The sequence below is a fragment of the Lynx canadensis genome, chromosome C1 (genome assembly GCF_007474595.2).
Source record: "Lynx canadensis isolate LIC74 chromosome C1, mLynCan4.pri.v2, whole genome shotgun sequence".
Taxonomy (NCBI): domain Eukaryota; kingdom Metazoa; phylum Chordata; class Mammalia; order Carnivora; family Felidae; genus Lynx; species Lynx canadensis.
In genome coordinates this window covers 21,141,320-21,166,539 of record NC_044310.1, presented here as the reverse complement: position 1 = coordinate 21,166,539, position 25,220 = coordinate 21,141,320, and the positions used below count along the sequence as shown (strand labels likewise).

The window sequence follows — 25,220 nt, the reverse complement described above, 5'->3', positions numbered from 1 at the left end:
ACAATATCTAAGATTGTAAATACACTGGATGTGATTAACAATAGATTAGATATTGTGGAAACAACGATTAGTACACTTTAGGGCACAGCAATAGAAATTATCCAAAATGAGACACAGAGAAAAAAGAATGTAAAAAAATTGAAAATAGCATTAGTGAGGTATGGAATAACTTTAAGTGGCCAAATATACAGGAAAGCAAGGAGGATCTGGGGACAGAAAATATATGAAGAAATGACAGCTTAAAAATGTATAAACTATGAACCTACAGATCTGTGATAGTTATTTTTTTTAATGTTTATTTATTTATTTTGAGAGAGTGAGCACACAAGGGAGGGGCAGAGAGAGACAGAGAAAGAGAATCCCAAGTGAGATCATGACCTGAGCCAAAATCAAGAGTTGGAGGCTTAACTGACTCAGCCACCCAAACGCCCCATGATAGTTGTATATGTCAACTTGGCTAGGCTATGGTGCCCAGCTGTTTAGTTAAATGCCAGTCTAGATGTTGTTGTGATGGTATTTTTAAGAGATGATAACCTTTAAATCAGTAGACTTTAAGGAAAGCAGATTACCTCCTATAATGTGGATGTGCTTCATCCAATCAGTTGAAGGCCTTATGAGAAGGAATTCTGCCAAGACTGCATGTAGGCTCAAGACTACAACACCAACTCTTGCTGGAATTTCTAGCCTGCCAAAGTGCCCTACAGATCTCAGACTTGGCAGTCCCCACAACTACGTGTGCCAGTTCTTTAAAATAAATCTCTATCTATCCATTTACACACACATACATCCAGTTGGTTCTGTTTCTCTGGAGAACTGTAACCAACACAAAATCCAAGAAGCTCGAGTAGCTCCAAGCACAAGAAACAAGATACATCAAAATCAAATTGCTTAAAACCAATGACAGAAAATCGTAAAAGCAGTCAGAAAAAAGACATGTTATATACAGAGAAATGAGGCAAGGATATAATGCAACATGTTATGTGCAGAGGAACAAAGACAAAGATACAATGCAAATAAGGGGACAATGGAGCAACATCTCTAAAGCACTCCAGCCTGGATGGCTCAGTCTGTTAAGCGTCCAACTCTTGGTATGGGTTTAGGTCGTGATCTCACAATCCATGGGTTCAAGACTCCCTTGAGGCCCCCACCCCCCCACATCAAGACCCCCCCTTCCCCCATTAAGCACCCCCCCGCAGGTGAGCCCTGCTTAGGATTCTCTCTCTCTCTGCTCGCCTCGGCTCTCTCTCTCCCCCATCTCTCTCAAAATAAATAAATAAATAAATAAACTTAAAAAAAAAAAGATAAAGTTTTTTTTTAATAAAAATTAAAAAAGTACTCCAGCAAAATTGTATCTCATAAGGTATATCCAGCGCAAACATCTTTCAAAAATGAAGGTGAAAATCAGGTATTTTCAGACATATGAAAGCTGAAAGAATTCATCACCAGTAGAACCATTGTAAAAGAAATGTTAAAATAAGAACTTTGGGGATGACTGGGTGGTTTAGTTGGTTAAACGTCTCAAAATAAGTAAATAAACTTAAAAAAAAAAAAAGACCTTTGGGCAGAAGGAAAGTGATACCAGATGAGAATCTGCATCTACACAAAGGAATGAAGAGCACTGGAAAATACCTTATTTCACCTTCATTTTTTAAAAAATTTTTTAGGGGCGCCTGGGTGGCTCAGTCGGTTAAGCGTCCGACTTCAGCTCAGGTCATGATCTCATACTCCGTGAGTTTGAGCCCCGCGTCGGGCTCTGGGCTGACGGCTCAGAGCCTGGAGCCTGCTTCTGATTCTGTGTCTCCCTCTCTCTCTGACCCTCCCCCGTTCATGCTCTGTCTCAAAAATAAATAAACATTAAAAAAATTTTTTTTTAAATAAAAAAAATTTTTTAATGTTTATTTATTTCTGAGATAGAGAGAGACAGAGTATGAGTGGGGGAAGAGCAGAGAGAGAGGGAGACACAGAATCAGAAGCAGGCTCCAGGCTCTGAGCTGTCAGCACAGAGCCTGATGTGGGTCTCGAACCCACAAACCATGAGATCATGACCCGAGCTGAAGTCAAACATTTAACTGACTGAGCCATTTAGGCGCCCCCAAACTTTAAAAAAGATGAGGGCACCTGGGTGGCTCAGCTGGCTCAGCATCCAACTTCAGCTCAGGTCATGATCTCTCAGCTGGTGGGATCGAGTCCCACGTCGTGCTCTGTGCTGACAGCTCAGAGCCTGGAGCCTGCTTCGGATTCTGTGTCTCCCTCCCTCTCTGCCCTTCCCCCGTTCACTCCTCTGTCCCCTCTCCATCTCTTTCTCCTTCAAAAATAAATATAAACATTAAAAAAAAACTTTAAAAAAGATAGTTTCCTGTTTAGACAAAAAAATGTATTGTGGGTTTTATAACATATATAAAAACATATATAAAAGTGATATACATGACAACAATAACAAAGACTGTGGGGTGACAACATAAAGTTCTTTTACTGTCATAAGTGAATAAATGATATGATATATGATATACTATCATAAGTGAATGAATTGATACAATATCAATTGAATGTAGAATCTGATAATCTGAAGATGTATACTGTAAACTCTAGAGCAACCACAAAAATAATAAAACAAAGTTATAGCCAGTAAGCCAACAAAGAAGGTAAGATGGAATCAGAAAAAGTTACTCATTTTTTAAAAGGGAGAATAAGAGCGGCACCTGGGGGGCTCAGTTGGTTGACTGACTTCTGCTCAGGTCATGAGCCCATGCTTTGTGGGTTATAGCACTACATCAGGCTTTGTGCTGACAATGCAGTTTCCCTTTCTCTCTGCCCCAACCCCCCCAAAAGAAACAAACAAAAAAGAATCCTTAGTTGATTCTTTTTTTAAAAAAAGGTAGATTAAGAAGAAAAAAAGGAACAAAGAATAGATAAGTCAAAAACATATTTAAGATGATAAGACTCAAACCTAAACGTTAATCATACAAAAATATGGTCTAAGCACTACAATTAAAAGGCAGAGATTATCCTAATAAATTAAAAAAGGCAAGACCCAATTATGCACTGCCTACAAGAAATAGTTTGTTTTTTAAATGTTTATTTGTTTTGAGAGAGACAGTGGGGGAGGGGCAGAGAGAGGGCAAGAGACAGAGAATTCCAAGCAGGCTCCGCACTGTTAGCACAGAGCCCAGTGCAGGGCTGGAACTCACGAACCATGAGATCCTAACCCAGCTGAAATCAAGAGTCAGACACTTAACCATCTCAGCTACCCAGGCACCCCAAGAAATATGTTAAAAATATAAATACACAAATAGTTTAAAGGTAAAAGGATAGAAAAGACATCCTCTGTCACACTAGTCAAAAGAAAGCTGGAGCAGTTATATTAATAACAGAGTAGATTTCAGAGCAAAGAATATTATTGAAATAAAGTAATTTCATAAATGATAAAGGAGTCAATTATTCAAAATACATAATCCTGAACATATATGCAACTAATAACAGAGCTTCAATATGTGAACCAAAAACTGATAGAACTTATGGAAGAAATAGACAACTCCACAAATATAGGTGAAGATTTTGATAACTCACTCTCAATAATTGATAGAAAAAGTAGAAAACCAGTGAGGATACAGGAGACTTGAACAACTCTTGTAACCAACTTGAACTGATTGATATTTATCGAATGCTTCACCTTTCTTCACATTCCACCTTGCTTTCTTCAAACAAAGTAAAATACATATTGAAGTGCACATGAAACATTTATCAAGATAGACCATGGTCTAGGTCATAGAACAAGTCTTGGTAAATTTAAAAGGATTCAAGTCATACAAAGTATATTCTTAGACGACACTGACATTAAAGTAGAAACTAGTAACAGAAAGATCTTTGGAAAACCCCCAAATATTTAAAAATGAATATACTTTTAAATAGCCTATAGATCAAAGAAATCAAAAGGGAATTTGAAAGTATTTTGAACTCAATTAAAATGAAAACGCAATACACCAGAAGTTGTGGGATATTGTTAAAGCAATATTTGGGGGAAACTAACAGCACTAAATGCCTGTATGAAAAAAAAAGAAATCTCTCAAATGAGTGACATCAGCTTCTACCTTAAGAAACAAGGAAAAGCGGGGCACCTGGGTGGCTAAGTTGGTTAAGCGTCCGACTTCAGCCAGGTCACGATCTCACGGTCCGTGAGTTTGAGCCCCGCGTCGGGCTCTGGGCTGATGGCTCAGAGCCTGGAGCCTGTTTCCAATTCTGTGTCTCCCTCTCTCTCTGTCCCTCCCCCGTTCATGCTCTGTCTCTCTCCGTCCCAAAAATAAATAAACGTTGAAAAAGAAATTAAAAAAAAAAAGAAACAAGGAAAAGCAAACTACACCTAATCAAAAGAAAACAATAAAGATAAAAGCAGAAATCAATGGAACAGAACATAGAAAAACAACAAAATTATCAACTAGTGTTTGCTATTGCCAGGCATAGTATAGGAACTGAGCTTACAAATATGGTTCCATTCTTGAGGATCCAACTGTTGGGTTAGACGGACATCAGTTTGAAAAATAATCACATCAGAATGCTAATTATCATGATGGAATGCTCAAGGTGCTAATGCTTATGAGAAGGGGAAGTGAAGACAGTGGTTAAGAGTTCAGGTTCTAGGGGTGTCTGGGTGGCTCAGTCAGTTGGGCATAAGACTCTTGATATTCACTCATGTCATGATCTCGAAGTTGTAGAATTGAGCACTGAGCTGGAAGCCTACTTGGGGCTCTCTTGCCCCCCCACCCCTCCTTCATGTGTGCTCATCCTCTCTCAAAATAAACTTAAGAGCTCAGGTTGTAGAGACCAAGACCTTCAAGTTTCACTCTGTGTGGCCTTGGGCAAATGATATAACCTTGATCTTGATCGTCTTCTTTTTCTATAACATGGATTTAATAAGATTCCCTGCATTGCATAGGGCTCTTGTAAGGATGAAAAAATGCCTAGTTCATGGCAAATCCTACTCAAATGTCAGGTACTATCATTAAGATGTGGGTCCCATCCATTAGAGGGAAAGACATACACAAAGATAGAAGAAATGGGGGTAAGGGAGAGGCATGGTTGAGGAAGGACTTTCACTCCCCAAAAAACTACTCATTTCCACTTTATTTTCCAGTGTTGAGTAAAACCAGGCACATGGGTATATAATTAATTACAACTGAAACTGAGGTTTTAGGGTGTAGTGGTTACATTAGCTTAATACCAAAAAGTGGTTTAAACCAGGTGGAAATAGTATTTTTTGAGGCATGATATAATATAGGTTGAGAATAGGTTCTGCAGTCAGTTGCCTTGCTCAGATGCATGCTCTGCCACTTACTGGCTGTATAACGTGGGCAAATTCCACATATCCTCCCAACTTCAGTTGTCCTCATCTGCTAAATGGGCACAGAGTACCTTCTTTATAGAGGTATGTGGAGTATTAAATTACGGATGCACATCACTACACTGTCTTGTTTTAAAGCTAGTAACATAATAGCTTATCATATTATGGTTTAGGAGTTAGGTTCGAATCCTGGTTCTGCTCCTTACTTAGATGATCTTGAGCAAGTTTCTAATCCCTTAATCTCTCCTGGAAAGATAGGGTTGGTTCTGAGGTAAGCCTGAATAGTAAGTGATGGTAGACTTTATTCATTCAACAAGATTTATTGGATACGATATCCCAGGTTGTTTGCTGTAATACTTAACAAGCTCATTGTACTTTTATGAGACTGTAAGCTTTTTACAAATATTAACTCATTTAAATCTCACTAAAACCCCAAGAGGTAGGTACTTTTATCATCTATGGATGAGAAAATCGAGGCAGAGAGGTTAAATTGTTTGCCCAAGGTCGCGTGAGCAGCAATCGGTGGTATTAGGATTCAAACCCAGACTGTCTCGGGACTCCCAAGTTTGCTAGGAATGCCTACTTGCAGAAAAAGCCCGCAGGCAGGTAGGTTACAAGAAGTTTGGCAGAAAGGGTGGGGCCTAGAAAACTGCCAACAGCTTTGCTTCAGCTACACTTTAGACATAAAGAGAAAAAAATGCACGTATTTCCTGCCCAGCAGGTTACCCGGCCCTATGCTGAGCATTTGTACTAAAAACTGTAAATCCCCAGGTTAGCTGTAGGAGGAAAAGAACACTTTTCATTTTACTGAGCACCTCCTGCACAGACTGCAGATGTGACAATGATACCAAAGAGGAGACTTTTGGCTATACAGGCTCCCTCCCAGCAAGTGTGCAAGAAGGGGATAGTTGCAGAGGCTGCTTCCTACTTGTGGGCTTAGGCAATCAGCCTGTTAGACTAATACCTCAGAATTGTGAGGATTACATGCCAAAATGCTTAGAACAGTGCCTGGCAGAGGTAAGCATTGCAAGAACCCTTGTTCAAGATGACCTTTTAAGTTGGTACTCCTTAAAAATAAACCCATCAAGAGGCATCTGGGTGGCTCAGTGTCCGACTTCAGCTCAGGTTATGATCTGTTTGAGCCTGAGTCAAAGCTCTGTGTTGACAGCTCAGAGCCTGGAGCCTGCTTTGCATTCTGTATCTCCCTCTGCCCCTCTCCTGCACTCTCAAAGATAAGCATTAAAAAATTTAGTAGGCCCAGCAAGCTCTCCCAGATTCTCCACAATCATGGTTTAACTACCTCCAATTCTATCATCTGGGGCTCAAAGGAGTGAAGCAGTCTGCCTCGACATTCCAAAAATTTGGGCTAGGACTCAAATCATCTCTAATCTCCTCAATCACCTTGATGGCTTCTAAATGGGCAGGAGGCTGTTACAGTCCCCCTCCCCACTGTATGTTCATTTAGTCCCACCCAGGAACTAGACTCTACCTTCTAGATGGTTCCCATCCTTCAGGGCCTGGACTAGTTTCCAACGCTGGCAGCCAGTGCCTGTGCTTGACAAGATTTCCATTGTGACTCAGCCTCACATCATAAGCAGGATGACAATTCTCTCAGGCTGAAGTACACTACTTGGAACAATGGCAGTAGAGGCTAACTAGCTAACAGTGGTGGGATTTTGCCGTTTATGTCCAATCAGGTATTTGCTAAGGTTAACTTGCCTGTACTACACTGTGGGGAAACTGAAGATTAGGCTTGGTCTATCAGTAACCCAGATCTCCCGTCTAGTGGCCAACTGTAGTAGGTTGGTCTCTCACCTAATTCCTTAGGTGTCCTAAGCATTACCCACCTTTGAATGCAACCAGGAAGCTCTTCCCTGCACACTAGGGAACTGGTAGGAACCAACACATTTTCCCAAGTAAACAAGTGCCAGCATATACAAGACAAGCTCAGGGCCTTGTCAGTCATGTTTCCACATAAAAAAGAGCCACACAAATATGCAGTCATCTTTATTGTAATCCATAAGTACATCAGAAACACATGGATCAGGGTGCCGGGTGGCTCAGACTCTTGATTTCTGCTCAGGTCATGATCTCAGTTGAGGCTCCATGCTGATAGGGTAGAGCCTGTTTGGGATTCTCTCCCCCTCTGCCCCTCCCACATACTTGCTCTCTCTTAAATTAAGCTTAAAAACCTACTGTTCCCCCTTGAGTTTCTCTTAAGGGCAGTTTTAAAAAGGGGTCAAATGTGCTCAAGCTTCTAAACCTCCAGGCTTAGCTTACAAAAACATTTATCATCCACTTCACCAACTGTCCCTGCCAAGTAAATAAAGTACCCCAAAGCATAAAGTGTCGACTGCCAATGTAGGGTGAGGCTCCTCTTCAATCCTAAATGAAAGCAAACAAAAAAGAGGATCAGACTCCTATTGAAGACCTCACTAAAAAACTTTCCTTTTAGTTTTCATTAGATGTTTCCTGCATGGTTTGTCTCCTCAGTCATCGTCCACAGGACTCTGAGAAGCTGTAGGAATATGCAGGCGCAGACTCAAGGCCCGGCTTCATCTCCAACGTCGTGGAAAGGGACTGTACGTCACGGGGCAGAGCCCTATGCTCCCCTACGCCACCTGGACAGAGCCCGGGGAGAGTGACCTCCCGAGAGTATCCACGTTGGAATGACCAATTAAACAGCACCACCCTCAAAGTATTTAAGAGATTTCGTTTTCCTCCATCCCTTATTACACAAGTGAATTTGAGGTAAGCCTGTTTAAAAACCAGTCATTACTACTACCTTTCCCAAGGTTTATCTTATTCACTGACCTAGGAATATTCAGGTGCATATGCCCCCCTTCATTTCCATTGTCATGGAAAGGGTCCGTACCAGAGAATAAATCCTTGGCTCCCATGGACAGACTTTGGTTAAGCCACCCAAATGCAGTTTTTCCATTAGCAAAGCAGAAGTTTCTACCCCATCACACAACTAAAGATATGAAAATAATTTTTACTGGCTATAAAAGGCTATCTTCCCAGACATGAGCATAAATCTATGAAACTGCTGACATGCCAGCAAAAACGTCAAAGTTACTATCTGGATGTATTAAATGGCAAGAGCACATTCATGAAAAGGAACCCGGCTGGAATGATTAAATGTTGACAGGCAAACACTGGCAAGTCAGAAACAATTCTTACCCCAAATCCTTTGGTTTACTTACCCCAAATCAAATTATCTGGAATCCTGAGCAACTGCTGCAAAACAAGGTAGGTAAGAGAGCTTATCCAGTAGAACAGCAGCTGATTAAGAGCAGAATTTTCTTTCATTTCCCATCAATCTAGCTCCAGATAGGGGGTGCTCTAAGAGCTGTTTCCTGCATGGTTTGTCTCCTCAGTCATCGTCCACAGGACTCTGAGAAGCTGTAGGAATATGCAGGCGCAGACTCAAGGCCCGGCTTCATCTCCAACGTCGTGGAAAGGGACTGTACGTCACGGGGCAGAGCCCTATGCTCCCCTACGCCACCTGGACAGAGCCCGGGGAGAGTGACCTCCCGAGAGTATCCACGTTGGTCACTGTAATTTACTTAACTTGCAGACTACTGAGCTAGAAACAAGTTTCAACCAGCTGACGACTTCCCCAATTCCCCAGGTGAAACCTGAATTCCAAACGGGCAACGAAATTCGAGTTATCAGCAGTCTCATGCCAGTAATCTAAATGAACTGCCAACCAGATACCCCAAACCTATCTATAAATCCCAACAGGCGATTAGCACTACTGCCAGAAAAATGCAGAGCCGAGACCACAGTTATGCCTCGTTATGTATAAACCGATCTACAGTCGTGAAACCACCCTACACCACAAATCAACTAGCAGCAGGATTAAGATCCGTCCGTTTCGAAATCAATTCTGGAACTCCGATGGGGGTCGGAAATAAAATGTCTTCCGTGCAACTCCACCGCCTCCTAGGAGGCAAGTTAATAAACCGGCGATGGTCAATAGCGAGAGGGCGGGCCGCGCATTTAGCGTCCCGACGCGGGAGGTAACAGCACTGGAGGTTTCGGCGCTCGCGCTCCTCCGCTATGGGTAAGACCCGCGCGCGGCTCGCAAGGCCTCCGCGGCCTACATTCGGCCCAGCCCCGCTGCACAAGTAAGTGTAGTTAGCACAGACACCGCTGAGAAGAATCCTTCTAAATAGTACGATGTCCACAGGAAAAGCTGGTTGGCTGGCCTGAGAGACTAGACGTAGAGCTAACGAATCGAGCGGGTAAAAACACTCACCAACTCGAACACAGTGGCGCTTGCTTTCTCGAAAGGACCGAACAACCCCCAAGGCATCCTTATTTATACCTTCTGAAGCGCGCGTAAGTCAAGGTATCTCTATTGCGCCTGCGCCGTACCATGCGCAGTAAGGGAATCGGAAATTCGCTAAGGGTGCTGGGAATCCATTGCGACTGAAGCCTCCCCTCGCCCCCCACCTGGCTCGGCGGTTTCTCGCGATAATAGGCCCTTCGCGCTCGGGGAGCTTGCTGGGGAATGTAAATTAGAGAAACTGAGTTTAGAAGTATGTAGCCCGGTAAGTATGTGCTGAGTAGTAAATTTAATTGTCTGCAGTCAACTAACGTAGTCGGAGAATGTACAGTTAAAGAAACTCGCCAATAAAAACACCCCACTTTGCCGTAATTGTATGCGAAATTGAAAAAGCCGTGTAGAGAAATGCAGAATCTCAAAAGTGATTGAATCTCCCCTGTCGCATCTGAAATAAACATTTGATAAATGCGCAGGTAAATAAGACAAATGCTTCTACAGGAATTGGCTAAAGTTAAAAGCCTCCTATACACAACAATGGATGTATTTAATACTGCTGAACTGTACACCTAAAAATCATTAAAAAGGTAAATTTTACATTAAGTATATTTTAACACACGCTCACCTAATATAAAGAAGTAGGCAAGTAAAGAATCCTGAAGATACATATTACATATGAAATATTGCAAATGTGATAGAATTTTTTTTTTTTTTTTCAAGAGAGAGAGTGCAAGAGTGGGGTTGTGTAGCAGAGGGAGAGGGAGACAAAATCCTAAGTAGGTTCCACACAGTAGGAGCCGACTGGGGGCTCCACCCCATGACGCTGGGATCAAGACCTGAGCTGAAATCAAGGGTCAGTCTCTGAACCCACGGAGCCACCCAGGCACCCCTGTGATAGAATTTTGAATGTGATATTAAGCAAATAGATATTAGGTAAATTAACATGGAGCCATCACAGCCGGGCTACAATGAGTGGAAACATTTATAGTGTTCTTCCTTTAAGATTTTGTTCTGAATACCTTACGTGCATTACTTACTATCACAGCAATTCTAGGACATTGGTATTATTACCTAGATTTTAAGATGTGAAACATGCCCAGGGAGATGGTTCTCAAAGCAAAGTTGTCACACCCAGGGGTCCCTGAGACTCTTCTGGGGGGGGGGGGGTCCATGAGGTCAAAACTATCTCATAGTAATACTTAGGCTTTCTTTGCCTTTTTCACTGTGTTGACTCTGTACCATAAAGTGAAATGGATAAAACTGCTGGTCCGTTATTATGTTTTCAGGCCCTGTCACCAAACTGTAGCGGTATTGTATTCTTTATCATCACAAATTTACAGTTTAAAAAAAAGTCAGTTTAGGGGCACCTGGTGACTCAGTCGGTTGAGCGCCTGACTTCGGCTCAGGTCATGATCTCACGGTTCGTGAGTTCGAGCCTCCATCGGGCTCTGTGCTGACAGCTCAGAGTCTGGAGCCTGCTTCAGATTCTGTGTCTCCCTCTCTCTCTGCCCCTCCCCTGCTCACACTCTGTCTCTCACACACACACACATAAATAAACATTAAAAAAAAATTTTTTTTAAAGTCAGTTTCTGATTCTTAGAAAATAGAGAGGTGGTTGCCAGGGACTTGGGGTATGTGGAAAGGGGGAGGTGTTATTTAACAGGTACAGAATTTCAATTTGGCAAGATGAAAAAGTACTGCAAATCTGTTATACATCAGTGTGCATATAGTGACTACTGAACTGTATACTTAAAAGTGGTTTAAGGGGCGCCTGGGTGGCGCAGTCGGTTAAGCGTCCGACTTCAGCCAGGTCACGATCTCGCGGTCCGTGAGTTCGAGCCCCGCGTCGGGCTCTGGGCTGATGGCTCAGAGCCTGGACCCTGTTTCCGATTCTGTGTCTCCCTCTCTCTCTGCCCCTCCCCCGTTCATGCTCTGTCTCTCTCTGTCCCAAAAATAAATAAACGTTGAAAAAAAAAAAAAAATTAAAAAAAAAAAGTGGTTTAAAAAAGGCCCACTTTATGTTTTTTTTTAAAGTTTACTTATTTATTTTTTTACTAATCTCTATCCCCAACATGGGGCTTGAACTCACAACCCCAAGATCAAGAATCGTGAGCTCTACTGCCTGAGCCAGACAGCGCCACCCCTGTCACCCCCATCACCCCACCCCACCCCCACAAAGGCACATTTTATGTTCTGTGTTTTTCTACCACAATAATAAATCGTATCTATACCAAATTAAAAATAGCTTCCTCTAAGAATGCTGTTGATGAAGAAATAAAAGTCATTAATTTCATTAATTCTCAACCTTTGACTATGCATCTTTTTAATATTAAAAAAATTTTTTTTAACGTTTTATTTATTTTTGAGACAGGGAGAGACAGAGCATGAACAGGGGAGGGTCAGAGAGAGGGAGACACAGAATCTGAAACAGGCTCCAGGCTCTGAGCTGTCAGCACAGAGCCTGACGCGGGGCTCGAACTCACAGACCGCGAGATCATGACCTGAGCCGAAGTCGGCCGCTTAACCGACTGAGCCACCCAGGCGCCCCAAAATTTTTTTTAATGTTTGTTTGTTTTTGAGACAGAGCATGAGTGGGGGGAGGGGCAGTGAGAGAGACACACACACAGAATCCAGAGCAGGCTCCAGGCTCTGAGCTGTCAGCACAGAGCCCGACGTGATGTTCAAACCCATGAACTGTGAAATCATGACCTGAGCCGAAGTCAGACATTTAACCAACTGAGCCACCCAAGTGGCCCTCTTTTTAATATTTTGTGTGATAAAGTGAGAAGTACACATAAAGTACTTTTGTGGTCTGCAAAAGTAGAGCATTTGTCTCCAGGAAAAGCACTTCTATGATTGTTTTGAAATAGCCACATCTTTTTCCTGAAATACCATTTTACTTGAAAGAATGGCTGACATCTTTACCAACTATATATCTGTGTGGGATTGGATTTTCTTCATTTACTTCAGCCAAAACAATATATAGCAACAGATTGAATACACGAGGAGATATGAGAATTGAGCTGTCTTCTATTAAATCAGACATTAAAGGGGAGCCTGGGTGGCTCAGTCGGTTAGTGTCCCACTTTGGCTCAGGTCATGATCTCGTGGTTCGTGGGTTCGAGCCGCCGCCAGCCAGCCAGCCTGACTCGACATGAAACACTTCTGTCTGCGAGAGCCCACAGTAGGAGAAATAGACATGCCAGCAAATTATACTATCACTTGATGAATGCTGTATTCTGAGAACACAGAGGACAGAGCAACTGAACAATCTGCTCAAGGCTAAAGGAACTTTCCTAGGAGTTAAAATTTGACCTCAAACTTGAAGGGGTGGAGTAAAGGAGTGGAGTATGGATGATGACAGCATTGTAGGCTGAGGAACTAGCAGGACTACGGTCTCCTGGGAAGGGAAAGAAGTCAGCTTGATGAGGTCCACTGAAGGGAGAAGGTGCCTGCACTTTTCACGAGACCAGCAAGTAGGCAAAGGCTGAATTATAAAATATGGTGCAGTCCAGGCCGAAGAGTTTAAATTTTATCTTGCAGGCAGCTAGAGATCAATAAGTTTTGAAGTAAAGGATTGCTGTGACCAGCTTTGCATTTTAGAAAGGTAACTCTAAGCAGTGACAGCACGCAGCAGGTGGTGAGGACATGCGCGCCCTTCCTCCTTCCTCTTTCTAGACTCCATCTTCGTGGTTGCAGCTGCAGTGGCCGTAGTTCAGTCACCGACGTGCAGCTCTTTGTCCGCGCCCAGGAGCTACACACCCTCAAGGTGACCGGCCAGGAGACGGTCGCCCAGATCAAGGCTCATGTAGCCTCTCTGGAGGGCATCACTCCAGAAGATCAAGTCGTGGCTCCTGGCAGGCACGCCCCTAGAGGATGAGGCTACCCTGGGTCAGTGTGGAGCGGACGCTCTGACCACTCTGGAAGTAGCCGCATGCTTGGATGGAAAGTCTGTGGTTCCCTGGCCCATGCTTGGAAAGTAAGAGGGCAGACTCCTAAGGTGGCCAAACAGGAGAAGAAGAAGAAGACAGGTCGAGCCAAGCGGTGGATGCAGTACAACTGGCCAACCGGCGTTTTGTCAATGTTGTGCCCACCTTTGGAAAGAAGAAGGGCCCAACGTTGACTCCTAAGTCTGTTGTAATCCTGGCTTTCCCCAATAAAGCCACTTAGTCCAGAAAAAAAAAAAAAGTAGAAAGGTAACTCTAGTGGCAATATTGGAGGATAGATTAGAGAGATCAGAGGTCATAAAGTCCCATTAAATTCTGTTGGCTTTGAACTTGGATGGTAGACAAGGCAAGAGGAGATACAGGAATCAAGAGACATTTCAGAGGCAGAGAATGCACAGAACTTACTGTCCCACTGGACCTGCAAAGAGGGGAACTTGCAGATAATAACAAAGTATCAGGCTTAGGAGAGTAAACATGTGGTGGTCGCTAACTCTGATGATTGAGAAAGCAGGCTGTGAAGGTAGACAGTAAGGTCCATGTTGGAGGTACACAGAAGTTACCTTGGGGACATTTGGGTGTATAGATGTCCAAAGGGCAACTGGATGTAGGGTTGGAGTCCAGCACAAAATCTGAGTTGCAGACAAAGATTTCGAAGTTGTCAGAATAAGAGTGGTGGCTGATGTCACCTTGGGAGAACAGGGAATGAGAAGACATGAAAACCCATTTGAATGGCATGCTGGGAAGGAGCCAGCAGGGCAGAGAAAGCATGGTCCGAGAACTGAGAGACAGCAGTGTCTGAGACGCCAAGGAAGAAGTTTGGAGGACTTAGGACATGGCCAAAGCCTCAAAAGCTGCAGACTAGTCAAATACATTAAGAGCTGAAAACAGAGTTTGGATGTGGCAGTTAACTGAGAAGTTGCTGGTGGCCTCAGGCAAAGCCATTTTAGTTTGGATTTAGTTTAGATTTTAATGAGTTGAGTGACTATGGCTGTAGAAATGGAAAACCAGGTATATGGACCAGAGGTTACAAGCCAATGTCAAGAAGCCTATTCAGTTTACATCTACATCACTTCTTTTTTTCTGCACCTGTCACTCATTTAGCTCAACTGCTTGGATTGTACAGGGATTGCGAGGTGCTTAACATTAGAATAGATTATGTGGAGGGAGTGTAGGAAAAGCTGGAGGTAGGGCGATAGGTTTAAGAGAAAAGAGATAAGGGAAGACTGTTTTTTCCAGGGGTGGTGGATAGGAAGGAGATAAACACTGACTGCTTGAGTGAATGAATGAATGAATGGTGGTGCGTGTGTGCCTCTTCAGTACCAGATGGAGGAAAACTGAGGGTATTTGTCCCTGTCCAATGGCCTCTGTGCTTTCTTGGGGGAAGAAATTAATGGTATCCACACAAGAGACCGATGAAACAAGTGGCCCAGATTGCTGGTGGTTCCTGCTCTACCCTAGAGCCTCCTGGAGCTGAAATTGGTGGTTCAGGCTGGGTTTTGGTTTCAGGGCTTGGCTTTCCTTTGTGAAACGTTCTTATCTCTCAACGGTACGCTTCCTATCCCATCTCCTCCTATTCAATATCCACTGCGTTTGCCCTTTCTGAAAGTGTGTTTTCAAACTTTTGTTTCCAGCTGCGGTCCCCCCTCTCCTGGGCACACTAATCTAAATCTACAAGGACCGTAAATTCATTCATCGTTTCAGCAAACACTGAGCAACGTGCACCTTCAAAACACCCTTCTGTAGACAATGCTTAACCTCAAAAGAGAGATGGCAACTTGAGACCTCTTCGGAGCTCAGTGGGGTTTGGTCTTTGGAGGGCAAGAGAAGGAAAATCTGGGAGCTGGTGGAACCCAATGACATGGACAGTTGTGACTCATGGTTTCTTTGAACTCTTGGTAAAGGGTGGTGTACTAATCAAAGCCAGTCTCTGAAGTGACAAGAGGAAAGTGAGTCATTTGGTGAGGCTACAGGGATTGAAACTGGGCTGCTTGCCAGAGGAGTACATGAGGTAGGAGCTGTCCTGCTATGCTGTCAGCCTCAAGTCTATTTCCATGGGGTCCACACACAGTAAGTCCTTGGAGGGACAATCGACTGGGATGTCCCTGAATATACGCAGTGGATACATAATTTGCTTTGACCTTTGGGAAGCAACTTCACCTCCCAGGTTCTTTTTCTCCTTACCTCCCAAATTAGGGGTGGGATAAATAGGATAAAGGACCCGGTGCCATACCACGGGGGCGGGTGGTGGTGGTGGTCACAGTTGACTTTTTGTCATATGTGTGCACAGACACACAACATGACTGACCTTACCTCTGGCTACACTTAATAATGTTAGTATTATTTCTCCCCCTCATATACTTCTTATAGGGCATCTAGTAGTATTTTACGTACCATTTATAAGCTAGCTTAAATCTTTTGGAATAAGGTAGAACGTTAAAAAACAACAAACACTTCAGGGGCACCTGGGTGGCTCAGTTGGTTAAGTGTCCAACTTTGGCTCAGGTTGTGATCTCACAGTTTGTGAGTTTGAGCCCCGCGTCAGGCTTTGTGCTGACAGCTCAGAGCCTGGAGCCTGCTTCCGATTCTATTTCCCTCACTCTGTCCCCCTCCCCCACTCACACTCTGTCTCTCTCCCTCTCAATAAATAAATAAATAAATAAATAAATAAAGCACTTCATACCAGAATAGTATACTTTGTCTTTTTTTAATTCTAAAATACTTTATAATTAATATTGATAGGAAGACTGATATACAACGCAATTATTTACTTTACAAGGAGATTCTGTACATCAGGGAAGCATCTTAAAGTACAATACATCAGACTTTTATTTCTTCTTTACATTATGATTACGAATTGTTACTTACATAAAAAGGGAACACAAAATCCATTATATATATATATATATATATATATATATATATATATAAACACCTGAAAGGACTTGACCCCCAAAGAATCTTGTTTCAAAAGAACGTGAATGAGATGAAAGATAAACCAGAGTCCTTTGTGGCACACAGAAAGCAGACAAGTAGCTCAGGAAATCCAATTCTGTTTCACACTTGGCACATTAAGGGAAAGCGAGGCAGCAGCAGAAGGGTTTGGAAACGTCACCGTAACCACAGAGAATGCTAGCATAAGTCAGTCTCCAAAGCAACAGAGAGCTTCGAAGAAGTCATGTGTGTGACCGCCTTATATTCAGACCTCTCACAACAGTGTACAACTGTCACTCCTCTTCCTGCAGTCATACCAAATTGTAATGAGCTTCAAGGAGCTGTGGACCCTCTCTAGCTCCATAGCCGCAAAGCATCAGACAGTAACCGAGTAATCGGAATGCTTCCCGATTCCCCATACAGAGAGAAGACACTACCTTTTTAAGGTCACCTCAGCTCTTTTGTTTTGACCTCATGGGTTCTCACTGTTCAGCAAATCTTATATGGACATATTAGGAGAAAACGAGTAAGAATCTAGTGAACAATTACAACAGGGACTGCAGAAGAAATCAGCGAAACAGCCACAATTTTCTGAACATTAAGAGAAGAAGGCCACATTCATCAGTTAAAGAGGAACAAATTTTTTTCTTCCACTTAGTCTGGATAGGAATTAGAGGGAAATGGTGAGGCAGTATGGTTTTCCAAATAAAAAAGAAAGCAAATAAATTTTCTGTTTTAGGAACATTTCATATTAATATACATTACAAATACAAAAAGGGGTGGGGGCCGAGCCAAGGCCCAGGCACCAACGACACTGGCTCCTGCTTGGCAGAGGGGTACGTGAGGTGGAAGGAGCCAGAGAGGCTCAGCAGGGGGACGGGTACCTGGAGGGGAGAGGGTGAGTACAGCAGGGAAGGGCAAACAGCACTGAGCAGGAGGGAGGAACAGCGGGTCCTGACTGTGCTCCTCCTACTTCCGCCTCCAAAGTCCTCTTCTGGTCCGCACCCCACTTCCCTAGGACCTTGCAGTGACTCCAGCTGGAAGCGTGGGGGCCCACAGCAGGCGGCTGGCTCCCACAGAGTTGCCACAACTCTGTTTTCCAGAGGAGAACACATCTATTGGTCAGAATGATTTAGAATATCATTTGGTGCGACAAATGTACAACAGCTTATAAAATTTAAGCCATGGGTTAGTTTTGTGCCAAAATGCCATTAACAGAGAGGCCTTTTTTGGTTTTGTTTTTGTATACAGAAAACACATATGCTTTCTCACTGTCTTAACTTGGAATCTAATTGCAGCTCAGATTGTTTAATAGGCAGGAAAAACACAAGTTTCCAGCACTTCTTCAAGATCATTTTTTTTTTTTAATTAAAAAAATAAAAATCAGGATGACTTGTGCCAGAAAGGAACATGTCAGATCCTGAGCTCCCCTCAGGCCGCGCTGCCCGAAGAGGACTTTATTGCTGTGTGACAAGAGGTATAGTGCGCTGCTTTCCACTGACGTTCCGATGTGGTGTGGAGGTGTCCCCGGGAGGTGGGGGCCCCTCTGCCAGAAGGCTGGGGGCCTCCAGAAGGTTTTTCCCACCACCAATTGGATTTGATGGCTGGGGCCACACAAGGGGCACCCACGACCAGGACAGGGCAGGTAAGGCGAATGGTGCGAACTGTGCCCCAGCACAGGCGTCACATCTTGGGGCGACGGTGTGGGTGGCCACTAACACTCGGAACCGGCAAGGGGCCCAGAGCGTGGGTGGGTGCTGAGGCAGACCCCTCAAGTATGATGCAATGTTAAAAGGTTCAAAAGCACGGATGAAGTGTTCAGTTTTGCCCAAAGCAGCACATGACCACCCATTCCAGTGAAATGCTACATTCAGAGAAGTGCTGTTCGCCCCAGAGCTACATCCCCGAGGACTCAATCCTGGCTGTGCTGCGAAGTGCAGAAGTTCCTTCCACATCACTCTGGAGACCGAAGCAGCCAAGCAGCCCTGTTTTGGGGGGGCTGTTTAGCTCCTCTCTCAGACTTCAGCATCATGGACGATGGTAGCTAAAAGAGATGAGCAAAAAGGGCCGAGTTACCAGGTATTGTAGCTTGTTTTGCTGTGATTATCTGAATAGTCATGAAATGTTACGCTCTAATTTTTTTTTTAACTTTTATTTATTTTTGAGACAGAGAGAGACAGAGCATGAACGGCAGAGGGTCAGAGAGAGAGGGAGACACAGAATCCAAAACAGGCTCCAGGCTCTGAGCTGTCAGCACGAACTCAGACTGCGAGTTTATGACCTGAGCTGAAGTCGGACGCTCAACCGACTGAGCCACCCAGGAGCCCCTACGCTCTAATTTTTAAAAACTGCCTCTCTGCTACTCTAATTCTACCTAACTTTTCTTCTTCTTCTTCTCTCTCTCTCTCTTTTTTCAAGTAATCTCCACACCCAGTGTGCGGCTTGAACTTATGACCTCGAGATCAAGAGTCACTCAAGGACTGAGCCAGCAAGGAGCCCTATTTTCCCTAGAGCGCTTTTCTGGTTCATTTTCCACAAACAATTTTCCCCTTAAGAGCCACTCATAATTTTATATTTTGAGGCTTTGCTTCCCTCCCTGGGCTCTCAGCCTGAAGATCCAACTGTCTTCTAGGCATCTCCACCTCAGTGTGTCACAGGTTTGTCAAGCTCAACATACACAATGTGTTTTCCAGTTTGTTTACCGTCTGCCTTCTGCTTTTAGAAGAAAAGCTCCTTGAGGACAGGGACTTTATCTTGTTCTATGTTATATTCTAAGCACCTCCTTAGTACTGTTATCTACCAGGTAGCAGGTGTGTGATAAATATTTGCTGAATAAATGTCCTGAAGTGTTCACCTCAACTCCTCATTGACTTCGCAGACATCAAAAATGACAAGTTTGAGATCTAAGAGTCCCTTGACTACTTTCTTTAATTCATCCCTGGAATCAAGAGATTGCCCAACCTGGTCCTGTGCTTGAAATGGTGTCCAAATCCATCTCTCTTGCATTCTCACAATCGCTTCCCTGGTTAGCTACCAGTGTGCTCCCTGTGACTATTTTAGTTACATACATACATACATACATTTATTTACTTAAAGTTTTTTATTTTTATTTTTATTTTTATTTTTTAGTAATATCTACACCCAGCGTGGGGCTCAAATGCACGATCCCGAATCTAGAGTCGCATGCTCTTCTGACTGAGCCAGCCAGGCTTCCCTAGTTTAGTTACTTCCTGCCTGGTTTCCTTGCTGCTAGTTTCTTTGTCCTACTACGTCACCTTCCATCGATCCACCAGAGCTCCACCTGAAACGCTCAGAACTCCAGTGGTTCCAGTGTCCTAGCGTAACAGTCAAGGCTCTTCAGGGTGTAACCCTAACCCATTGTGTTGGTCTCCTCTTCACCACACTGCTCCCATGTGTCCCCTGCTCCGTCACATTTTCCGTAACCCAGAGATAGTGTGCACTTGCTCACCTCCCATAGCCTTGTTAATGCTGGTCCCTCTGCTTACAATGCTGCTTGGTAATGCTGGTTCCTTCCTTCTTGTTCAAATAAATTCTTTCACGTGCTTTAAGATCCAATGTAAGTGGCATCATCTCTATGACTCTTTCTTTTATTGTTGCTCGCTATAGTACTTTATTATTATTGTAACAACAATGAGAATGGCTAACACTGACATAGCCAGAAAACGGTAGAGCTGGGATACGAAATCTGGCCGATTTAGGACTTAGAATGACTGGGGCATTTATCATATTGATTGCACTATATATTTAGTAGTGCACAGGTCTTTTTCCAGATTAGAGCACAGTCTTCTTGCTGGCAAATTTGGCTTGTTATTTGAGTTCGTATTACATTGCCCTGAATAGTGTTACTGGCTGTTCAAAAATGTGCCTTCTCTCCCACACTGAGCATAGAGCCTGCTTAAGATTCTCTCTCTCTCCCTCCGCCCCCCACTCACTCACTCGTGCTCTGTCTCTCTCAAACAAAATTTGCCTTCTCTACTATCTCAGTTCGGTACAAAAAAAGTCTGTAATTAAAAGAACCATTTGCCTGGATTGTGATGGAAAAACGTTGAACAATTATTTTATTTTCCAACTTTGCTTGCTTGCTTCTTTTTATAGCAAACTGTGATTGTCATTGTATTTTCCTTCATTTAACCTCTTTTAAAAAAAAAAAGTTTATTTACTTAGAGAGAAAGCATGCAAGCAGGGGAGGGGCAGAGAATTCCAAGCAGGCTCTGCACTGTCAGTGCAGAGCCCAACATGGGGCTCAATCTCATGAACCATGAGATCATGACCTAAGCCAACACCAAGAGTCAGAGGCTTAACCAACTGAGTCACCCAGGCACCCCACCTTTTTTTTTTTTTTTAAGTTTACTTTTAGTAATTTCTACAACCAATGTGGGGCTTGAACTCATGACCCCAAGATCAAGAGTCGCATGCTCTTCTGACTGAGCAAGCCAGGTGCTCCTAGCCTCTCTTTATAAATGTTCTGAGAGTCACCTACATACTTTCATTGATTCCATTTGTAGCCAGCTGATTCTTTAGGTGGGTCCTTAATCACAATAGTAATTCCACACCAAAATACTTCTTGGCTTGTTTCATGAAGACAGGGAACTAAAATGAAGTTTATATACTAAATTGGTAAGATCAGCAGTGCTAGAAATAACCGAAACCAGAGAGGGTGAGATACTGTCTAACTTAGCAACAATTTCCTTATACAACACCTGGGACACTGAGGCACAGGAAGAGAGCACCCAGGGGCTTTCCACCAGTCATTCCTTTTTCCACTCCTGGTTCTGCAACTTACTTAACCTTTCTGGGACTGTTTCATTTTGTTTCTTCTCTCTTCTCTTCTCTTTTCTTGTTTTAGATAAGCTCCACACCCAACGTGGGGCTTGAACTTATGACCCTGAGATCAAGAGTCACACTCAACCGACTGAGCCAGTCAGGTGCTCCTGGGCCTGTTTCTTCATCAACAAAATGGGGATATTAAGAAAGCCTGTGGGGTTATCGCAAGGATTAAATAATATATGTAAAATACCACACTCAGTAGGCATTTCCTACTGCCTCTTAGTTGTCATCCCTGTCTCTGAATGTAGTCTCCTTGCAGTCAACATGCTGTCTCCTTCTTTTAATGATGGCATTAAGAGTCCTTCCCATCTGGACAACTCTGTTGTGTCTGTTTTGTGGTAGAGCTCTACTTAGCTCACAGTATTTGGCACTTACCGTGTAAAATGTTTGCTCTCTTCATGAACCTCCATCTCTGAGCTTTTAAATTCATTTAATTCTTTTCTTATGGCAGCCTGTGGAGTAGAAACAAAAATGTTTTAGCATCTTCTGTCGGCCATAGTACATATAGCAGTGTCATTTGCCATTTATTCTTGCTTGTGCTTATTAACTTCATGAGTCACTGCAACCCATAGCAGGCAACCCAGAGCGAGCAAAGGAGCCAGGTCCACACACCGAGCCTGGTACATGTCGCCTTTCTTAACACTATTTATCTCATTATAAACCGAATCTCTCTAGTTACATCAGAACACCTAGAGAGCTAAAAAGAGATAGTGTAACTTTTCAACGTTTATTTATTTTTGGGACAGAGAGAGACAGAGCATGAACGGGGGAGGGGCAGAGAGAGAGGGAGACACAGAATCGGAAACAGGCTCCAGGCTCTGAGCCATCAGCCCAGAGCCCGACGCGGGGCTCGAACTCACGGACCGCGAGATCGTGACCTGGCTGATGTCGGACCCTTAACCGACTGCGCCACCCAGGCGCCCCGAGATAGTGTAACTTTTATAGTTTATAGTTTTTTTTTTTGTTTTACAGCATGTAAAAATGCTTTTCCTGTTATACAAGTGAAATACAGGTCATTACTAAAACAGACCACCCAAACTCCCTCCAACAGAAATAACCACCATTAAAATGTGTTTTATTTCCTTCCAGAAATCCTGGGATTTCTGGACTCTGTGGACTCTGTGATGTAGCAAGGATTTTCTTTTTTTTTTTTTTTGGTTGTGGTGATGGTGGTGGCGATGGAGTCATTAGTATAAAGTTTTGGTTCGTACATCTTGGCATTTTATATCTTGATTAGAAATTTAACATATCAAAAAGTAAAAATATTATGTTTTCCCCTTCTAGTTAGTGTATTACATTCTTCAAATAGAGACACACACACACACACACACACACACACACACACACACACACACACAGAAACAGGCACCTTGTCAGCAGGGGTCAGTTTGGTCCAAGGTTTGTCAGCTCGCCGGTCATAATCTTGAGCATCTGTTACTTCCACATATTCATTAAATCTCAGAATCTTCCTGGCAAGTAGTTCAGCCACAGTCGGCCTCTGACTGAGCTGAAAGAAATGGAGCCTCTTAATTCATTATGCCAGGGATGAGGCATCAATCATGCATTCAAACCGCCTCTAACCCAGCGCTTCAACCTTACTGCACACTGGAATTGCCTGGGGACCTTTAAACACGACTGATCCCTGGGTCCATTCCCAAAGATTCTGGGTATTGGGAGGTTTTGTTTAAAAAAAATTTTTTTTAATGTTTATTTATTTTTTTTTTAATTTTTTTTTTTCAACGTTTATTTATTTTTGGGACAGAGAGACAGAGCATGAACGGGGGAGGGGCAGAGAGAGAGGGAGACACAGAATCGGAAACAGGCTCCAGGCTCTGAGCCATCAGCCCAGAGCCCGACGCGGGGCTCGAACTCACGGACCGCAAGATCGTGACCTGGCTGAAGTCGGACGCTTAACCGACTGCGCCACCCAGGCGCCCCTAATGTTTATTTATTTTTGAGACAGAGACAGACAGAGCATGAGCAAGGGAGGGGCAGAGAGAGAGGAGGAAGACACAGAATCCGAAGCAGGCTCCAGGCTCTGAGCTGTCAGCACAGAGCCCGACACGGGGCTCAAACTCGTCAACCATGAGATCGTGACCTGAGCCGAAGTCTGATGCTCAACCGACTGAGCCACCCAGAGGCCCCTTGTTTTGTTTTGTTTTTTTAAAGCTCCTGAATGCCACAGCTAACATTGAGAACCATAGCTATAAACCAGTATAACCAGTATACCCTGTGTTTCTCAAACTTTAATATGCATACAAAGCATTTGGGGATCTGGTTACAATGTAGATTTTGATTAAGGTCTGAGGTGCGGCCTGAGATTCCGCATCTCTACAAGCTCCCAGGTGATGCCAATGCTGCTGGTCTGTGGACTACATTTTGGGGAACAAAAGGATCAGAGCTAGACACTAACATATAATACATTAGGAAGCGAATACCTTTAATATGAAAGCAAGGTCTAGTGGGTAATATAAAGGGTGAATTTCCTTTTATTATGAATAATGCCGAGATCTGGTAACGAATCAGGATTTAAGGTTGCATAGTCAGGTAACCTGCTCAATCTGAAGGCATCGAGTCCAGCTCTGGCCTCTAGACTGAGCTCCCCTCAATCTAACAAGGATAATTCCTCTGTTCCTGGGGAAGGGGAAAAGTGGGAGAAATCAGGAAGAAACCGTCTAGATCCTTTGCTCTTCTGGGGATTCTTGTAAGTTTTAAGAAATATCTAGAGAGTTCAGGCCAAATCAGAATCTACAGGAGGCAATTACAAACTATTATTGTGGAAAGGAAAGGAAAAAGCTTAAAAGCCAACACAGGTCTAGGACAGAAAAGATTCTACCCCATTCGATCTGGGACCAAGAACAAATCCCAGTTGGTGTTTTTATACTTCTGGTATATACTTCTGGTTTATATATTTCTGGTAGTGATACTTCTGGTATCACTAAGGGTCAGTTCAGTTCTTTCTGATTAGAAAACACCAGTGTGCCTTGCAAAATTGAATGCTACACACTCCTTCTGTTACCGTCTCTATTACTTCAACAGGTTTTAGAGTCTACATCAAATCCCAGGTTTGCCAAATAAAAGGTCAGAATTTATGCAAACATTAATGGAGCACCTTGTGCCAGGCATTCTTTAAATAGTAAAAATGGGATAAAAGTGCTTTTCAAAAAAAAAATTTTTTTTAATGTTTATTTTTGAGAGAGAGAGGACAGAAAGTGAGTGGGGGGGGGGGCAGAGAGAGAGAGGGAGACACAGAATCTGAAGCAGGCTCCAGGTTCTGATCTGTCAGCACAGAGCCCGACATGGGGCTTGAACCCACAAACTGTGAGATCATGACCTGAGCCGAAGTCAGATACTTAACTGATTGAGCCACCCAGGTGCCCCAAAAGTGCTTTTTTTTTTTTTTAAATGTTTATTTTTCAGAGAGAGGGAAAGAAAGAGAGAGAGAGAGAGAGAGAGAGAGAGATGAGAAGGGCAAGGGTATAGAGAGGAAGACAGAGGATCTCAAGTGGGCTGTGTTGACAGCAGAGAACAGGATGCAGGGCTCGAAGTCATCAACTGTGAGATCATGACTTGAGCTGAAGTCAGACACTTAACAGTCTGAGCCACCCAGGCACGCCCCAAAAATGCTCTTGATCATGTTGTGTTGTTTTCAGTATCTGCATCATGTATTACATTTTCATAGCAACCTATGGCAATTCAAGTCAAACGTTTCTTTCTAACCAAATAGGTCATTCAAATACCAGATATGTGGTCAGTAGACAGACTGAAACCGAACAGCTGGGCTACATACCTTTCTAGTAAGACGACGTTTAATCTCTCGTTTTTCTGCCTGCCGATCAGCTTCATTTTTAGCTACAGTCAATAGTCC

At 43.4% G+C, this 25,220-nt stretch overlaps 1 protein-coding gene, 1 long non-coding RNA gene and 2 other non-coding genes across 15 annotated transcripts in view; all 4 read right to left on the bottom strand.

The window, feature by feature from the left end:
• Positions 1 to 7,327: 7,327 nt before the first annotated feature.
• LOC115521480 lies at positions 7,328 to 9,686 on the bottom strand. 3 transcript variants are annotated; one of them, XR_003971078.1, is made up of 3 exons: positions 9,600 to 9,686; positions 8,542 to 8,740; positions 7,328 to 7,720 (listed from the first exon to the last, which is right to left on the bottom strand). It is a non-coding gene; the product is annotated as an uncharacterized LOC115521480 (long non-coding RNA). The 3 variants fall into 3 exon arrangements; XR_003971077.1 differs by having other exon boundaries at positions 8,542 to 8,575; XR_003971076.2 differs by having other exon boundaries at positions 8,542 to 9,676.
• Positions 7,799 to 8,003, bottom strand: LOC115522610. The gene has a single exon (XR_003971498.1). It is a non-coding gene; the product is annotated as a small nucleolar RNA SNORA73 family (small nucleolar RNA).
• Positions 8,686 to 8,890, bottom strand: LOC115522611. The gene has a single exon (XR_003971499.1). It is a non-coding gene; the product is annotated as a small nucleolar RNA SNORA73 family (small nucleolar RNA).
• Positions 9,687 to 16,261: 6,575 nt separating the features above from the next.
• The window catches only part of PHACTR4 (phosphatase and actin regulator 4), a 103,343-nt gene continuing 94,384 nt past the window's right edge, over positions 16,262 to 25,220 (bottom strand). For all 10 annotated transcript variants that reach the window (XM_030327867.1, XM_030327864.1, XM_030327858.1 and 7 more), the window contains 4 exons: positions 25,143 to 25,204; positions 22,722 to 22,859; positions 21,728 to 21,804; positions 16,262 to 18,548 (listed from right to left, as the gene is read on the bottom strand). In XM_030327867.1, coding sequence (XP_030183727.1) covers positions 18,533 to 18,548; positions 21,728 to 21,804; positions 22,722 to 22,859; positions 25,143 to 25,204 — 293 coding nt within the window. In that variant the 3' untranslated portion in view covers positions 16,262 to 18,532. The remainder of the gene's footprint in view (positions 18,549 to 21,727; positions 21,805 to 22,721; positions 22,860 to 25,142; positions 25,205 to 25,220) is intronic.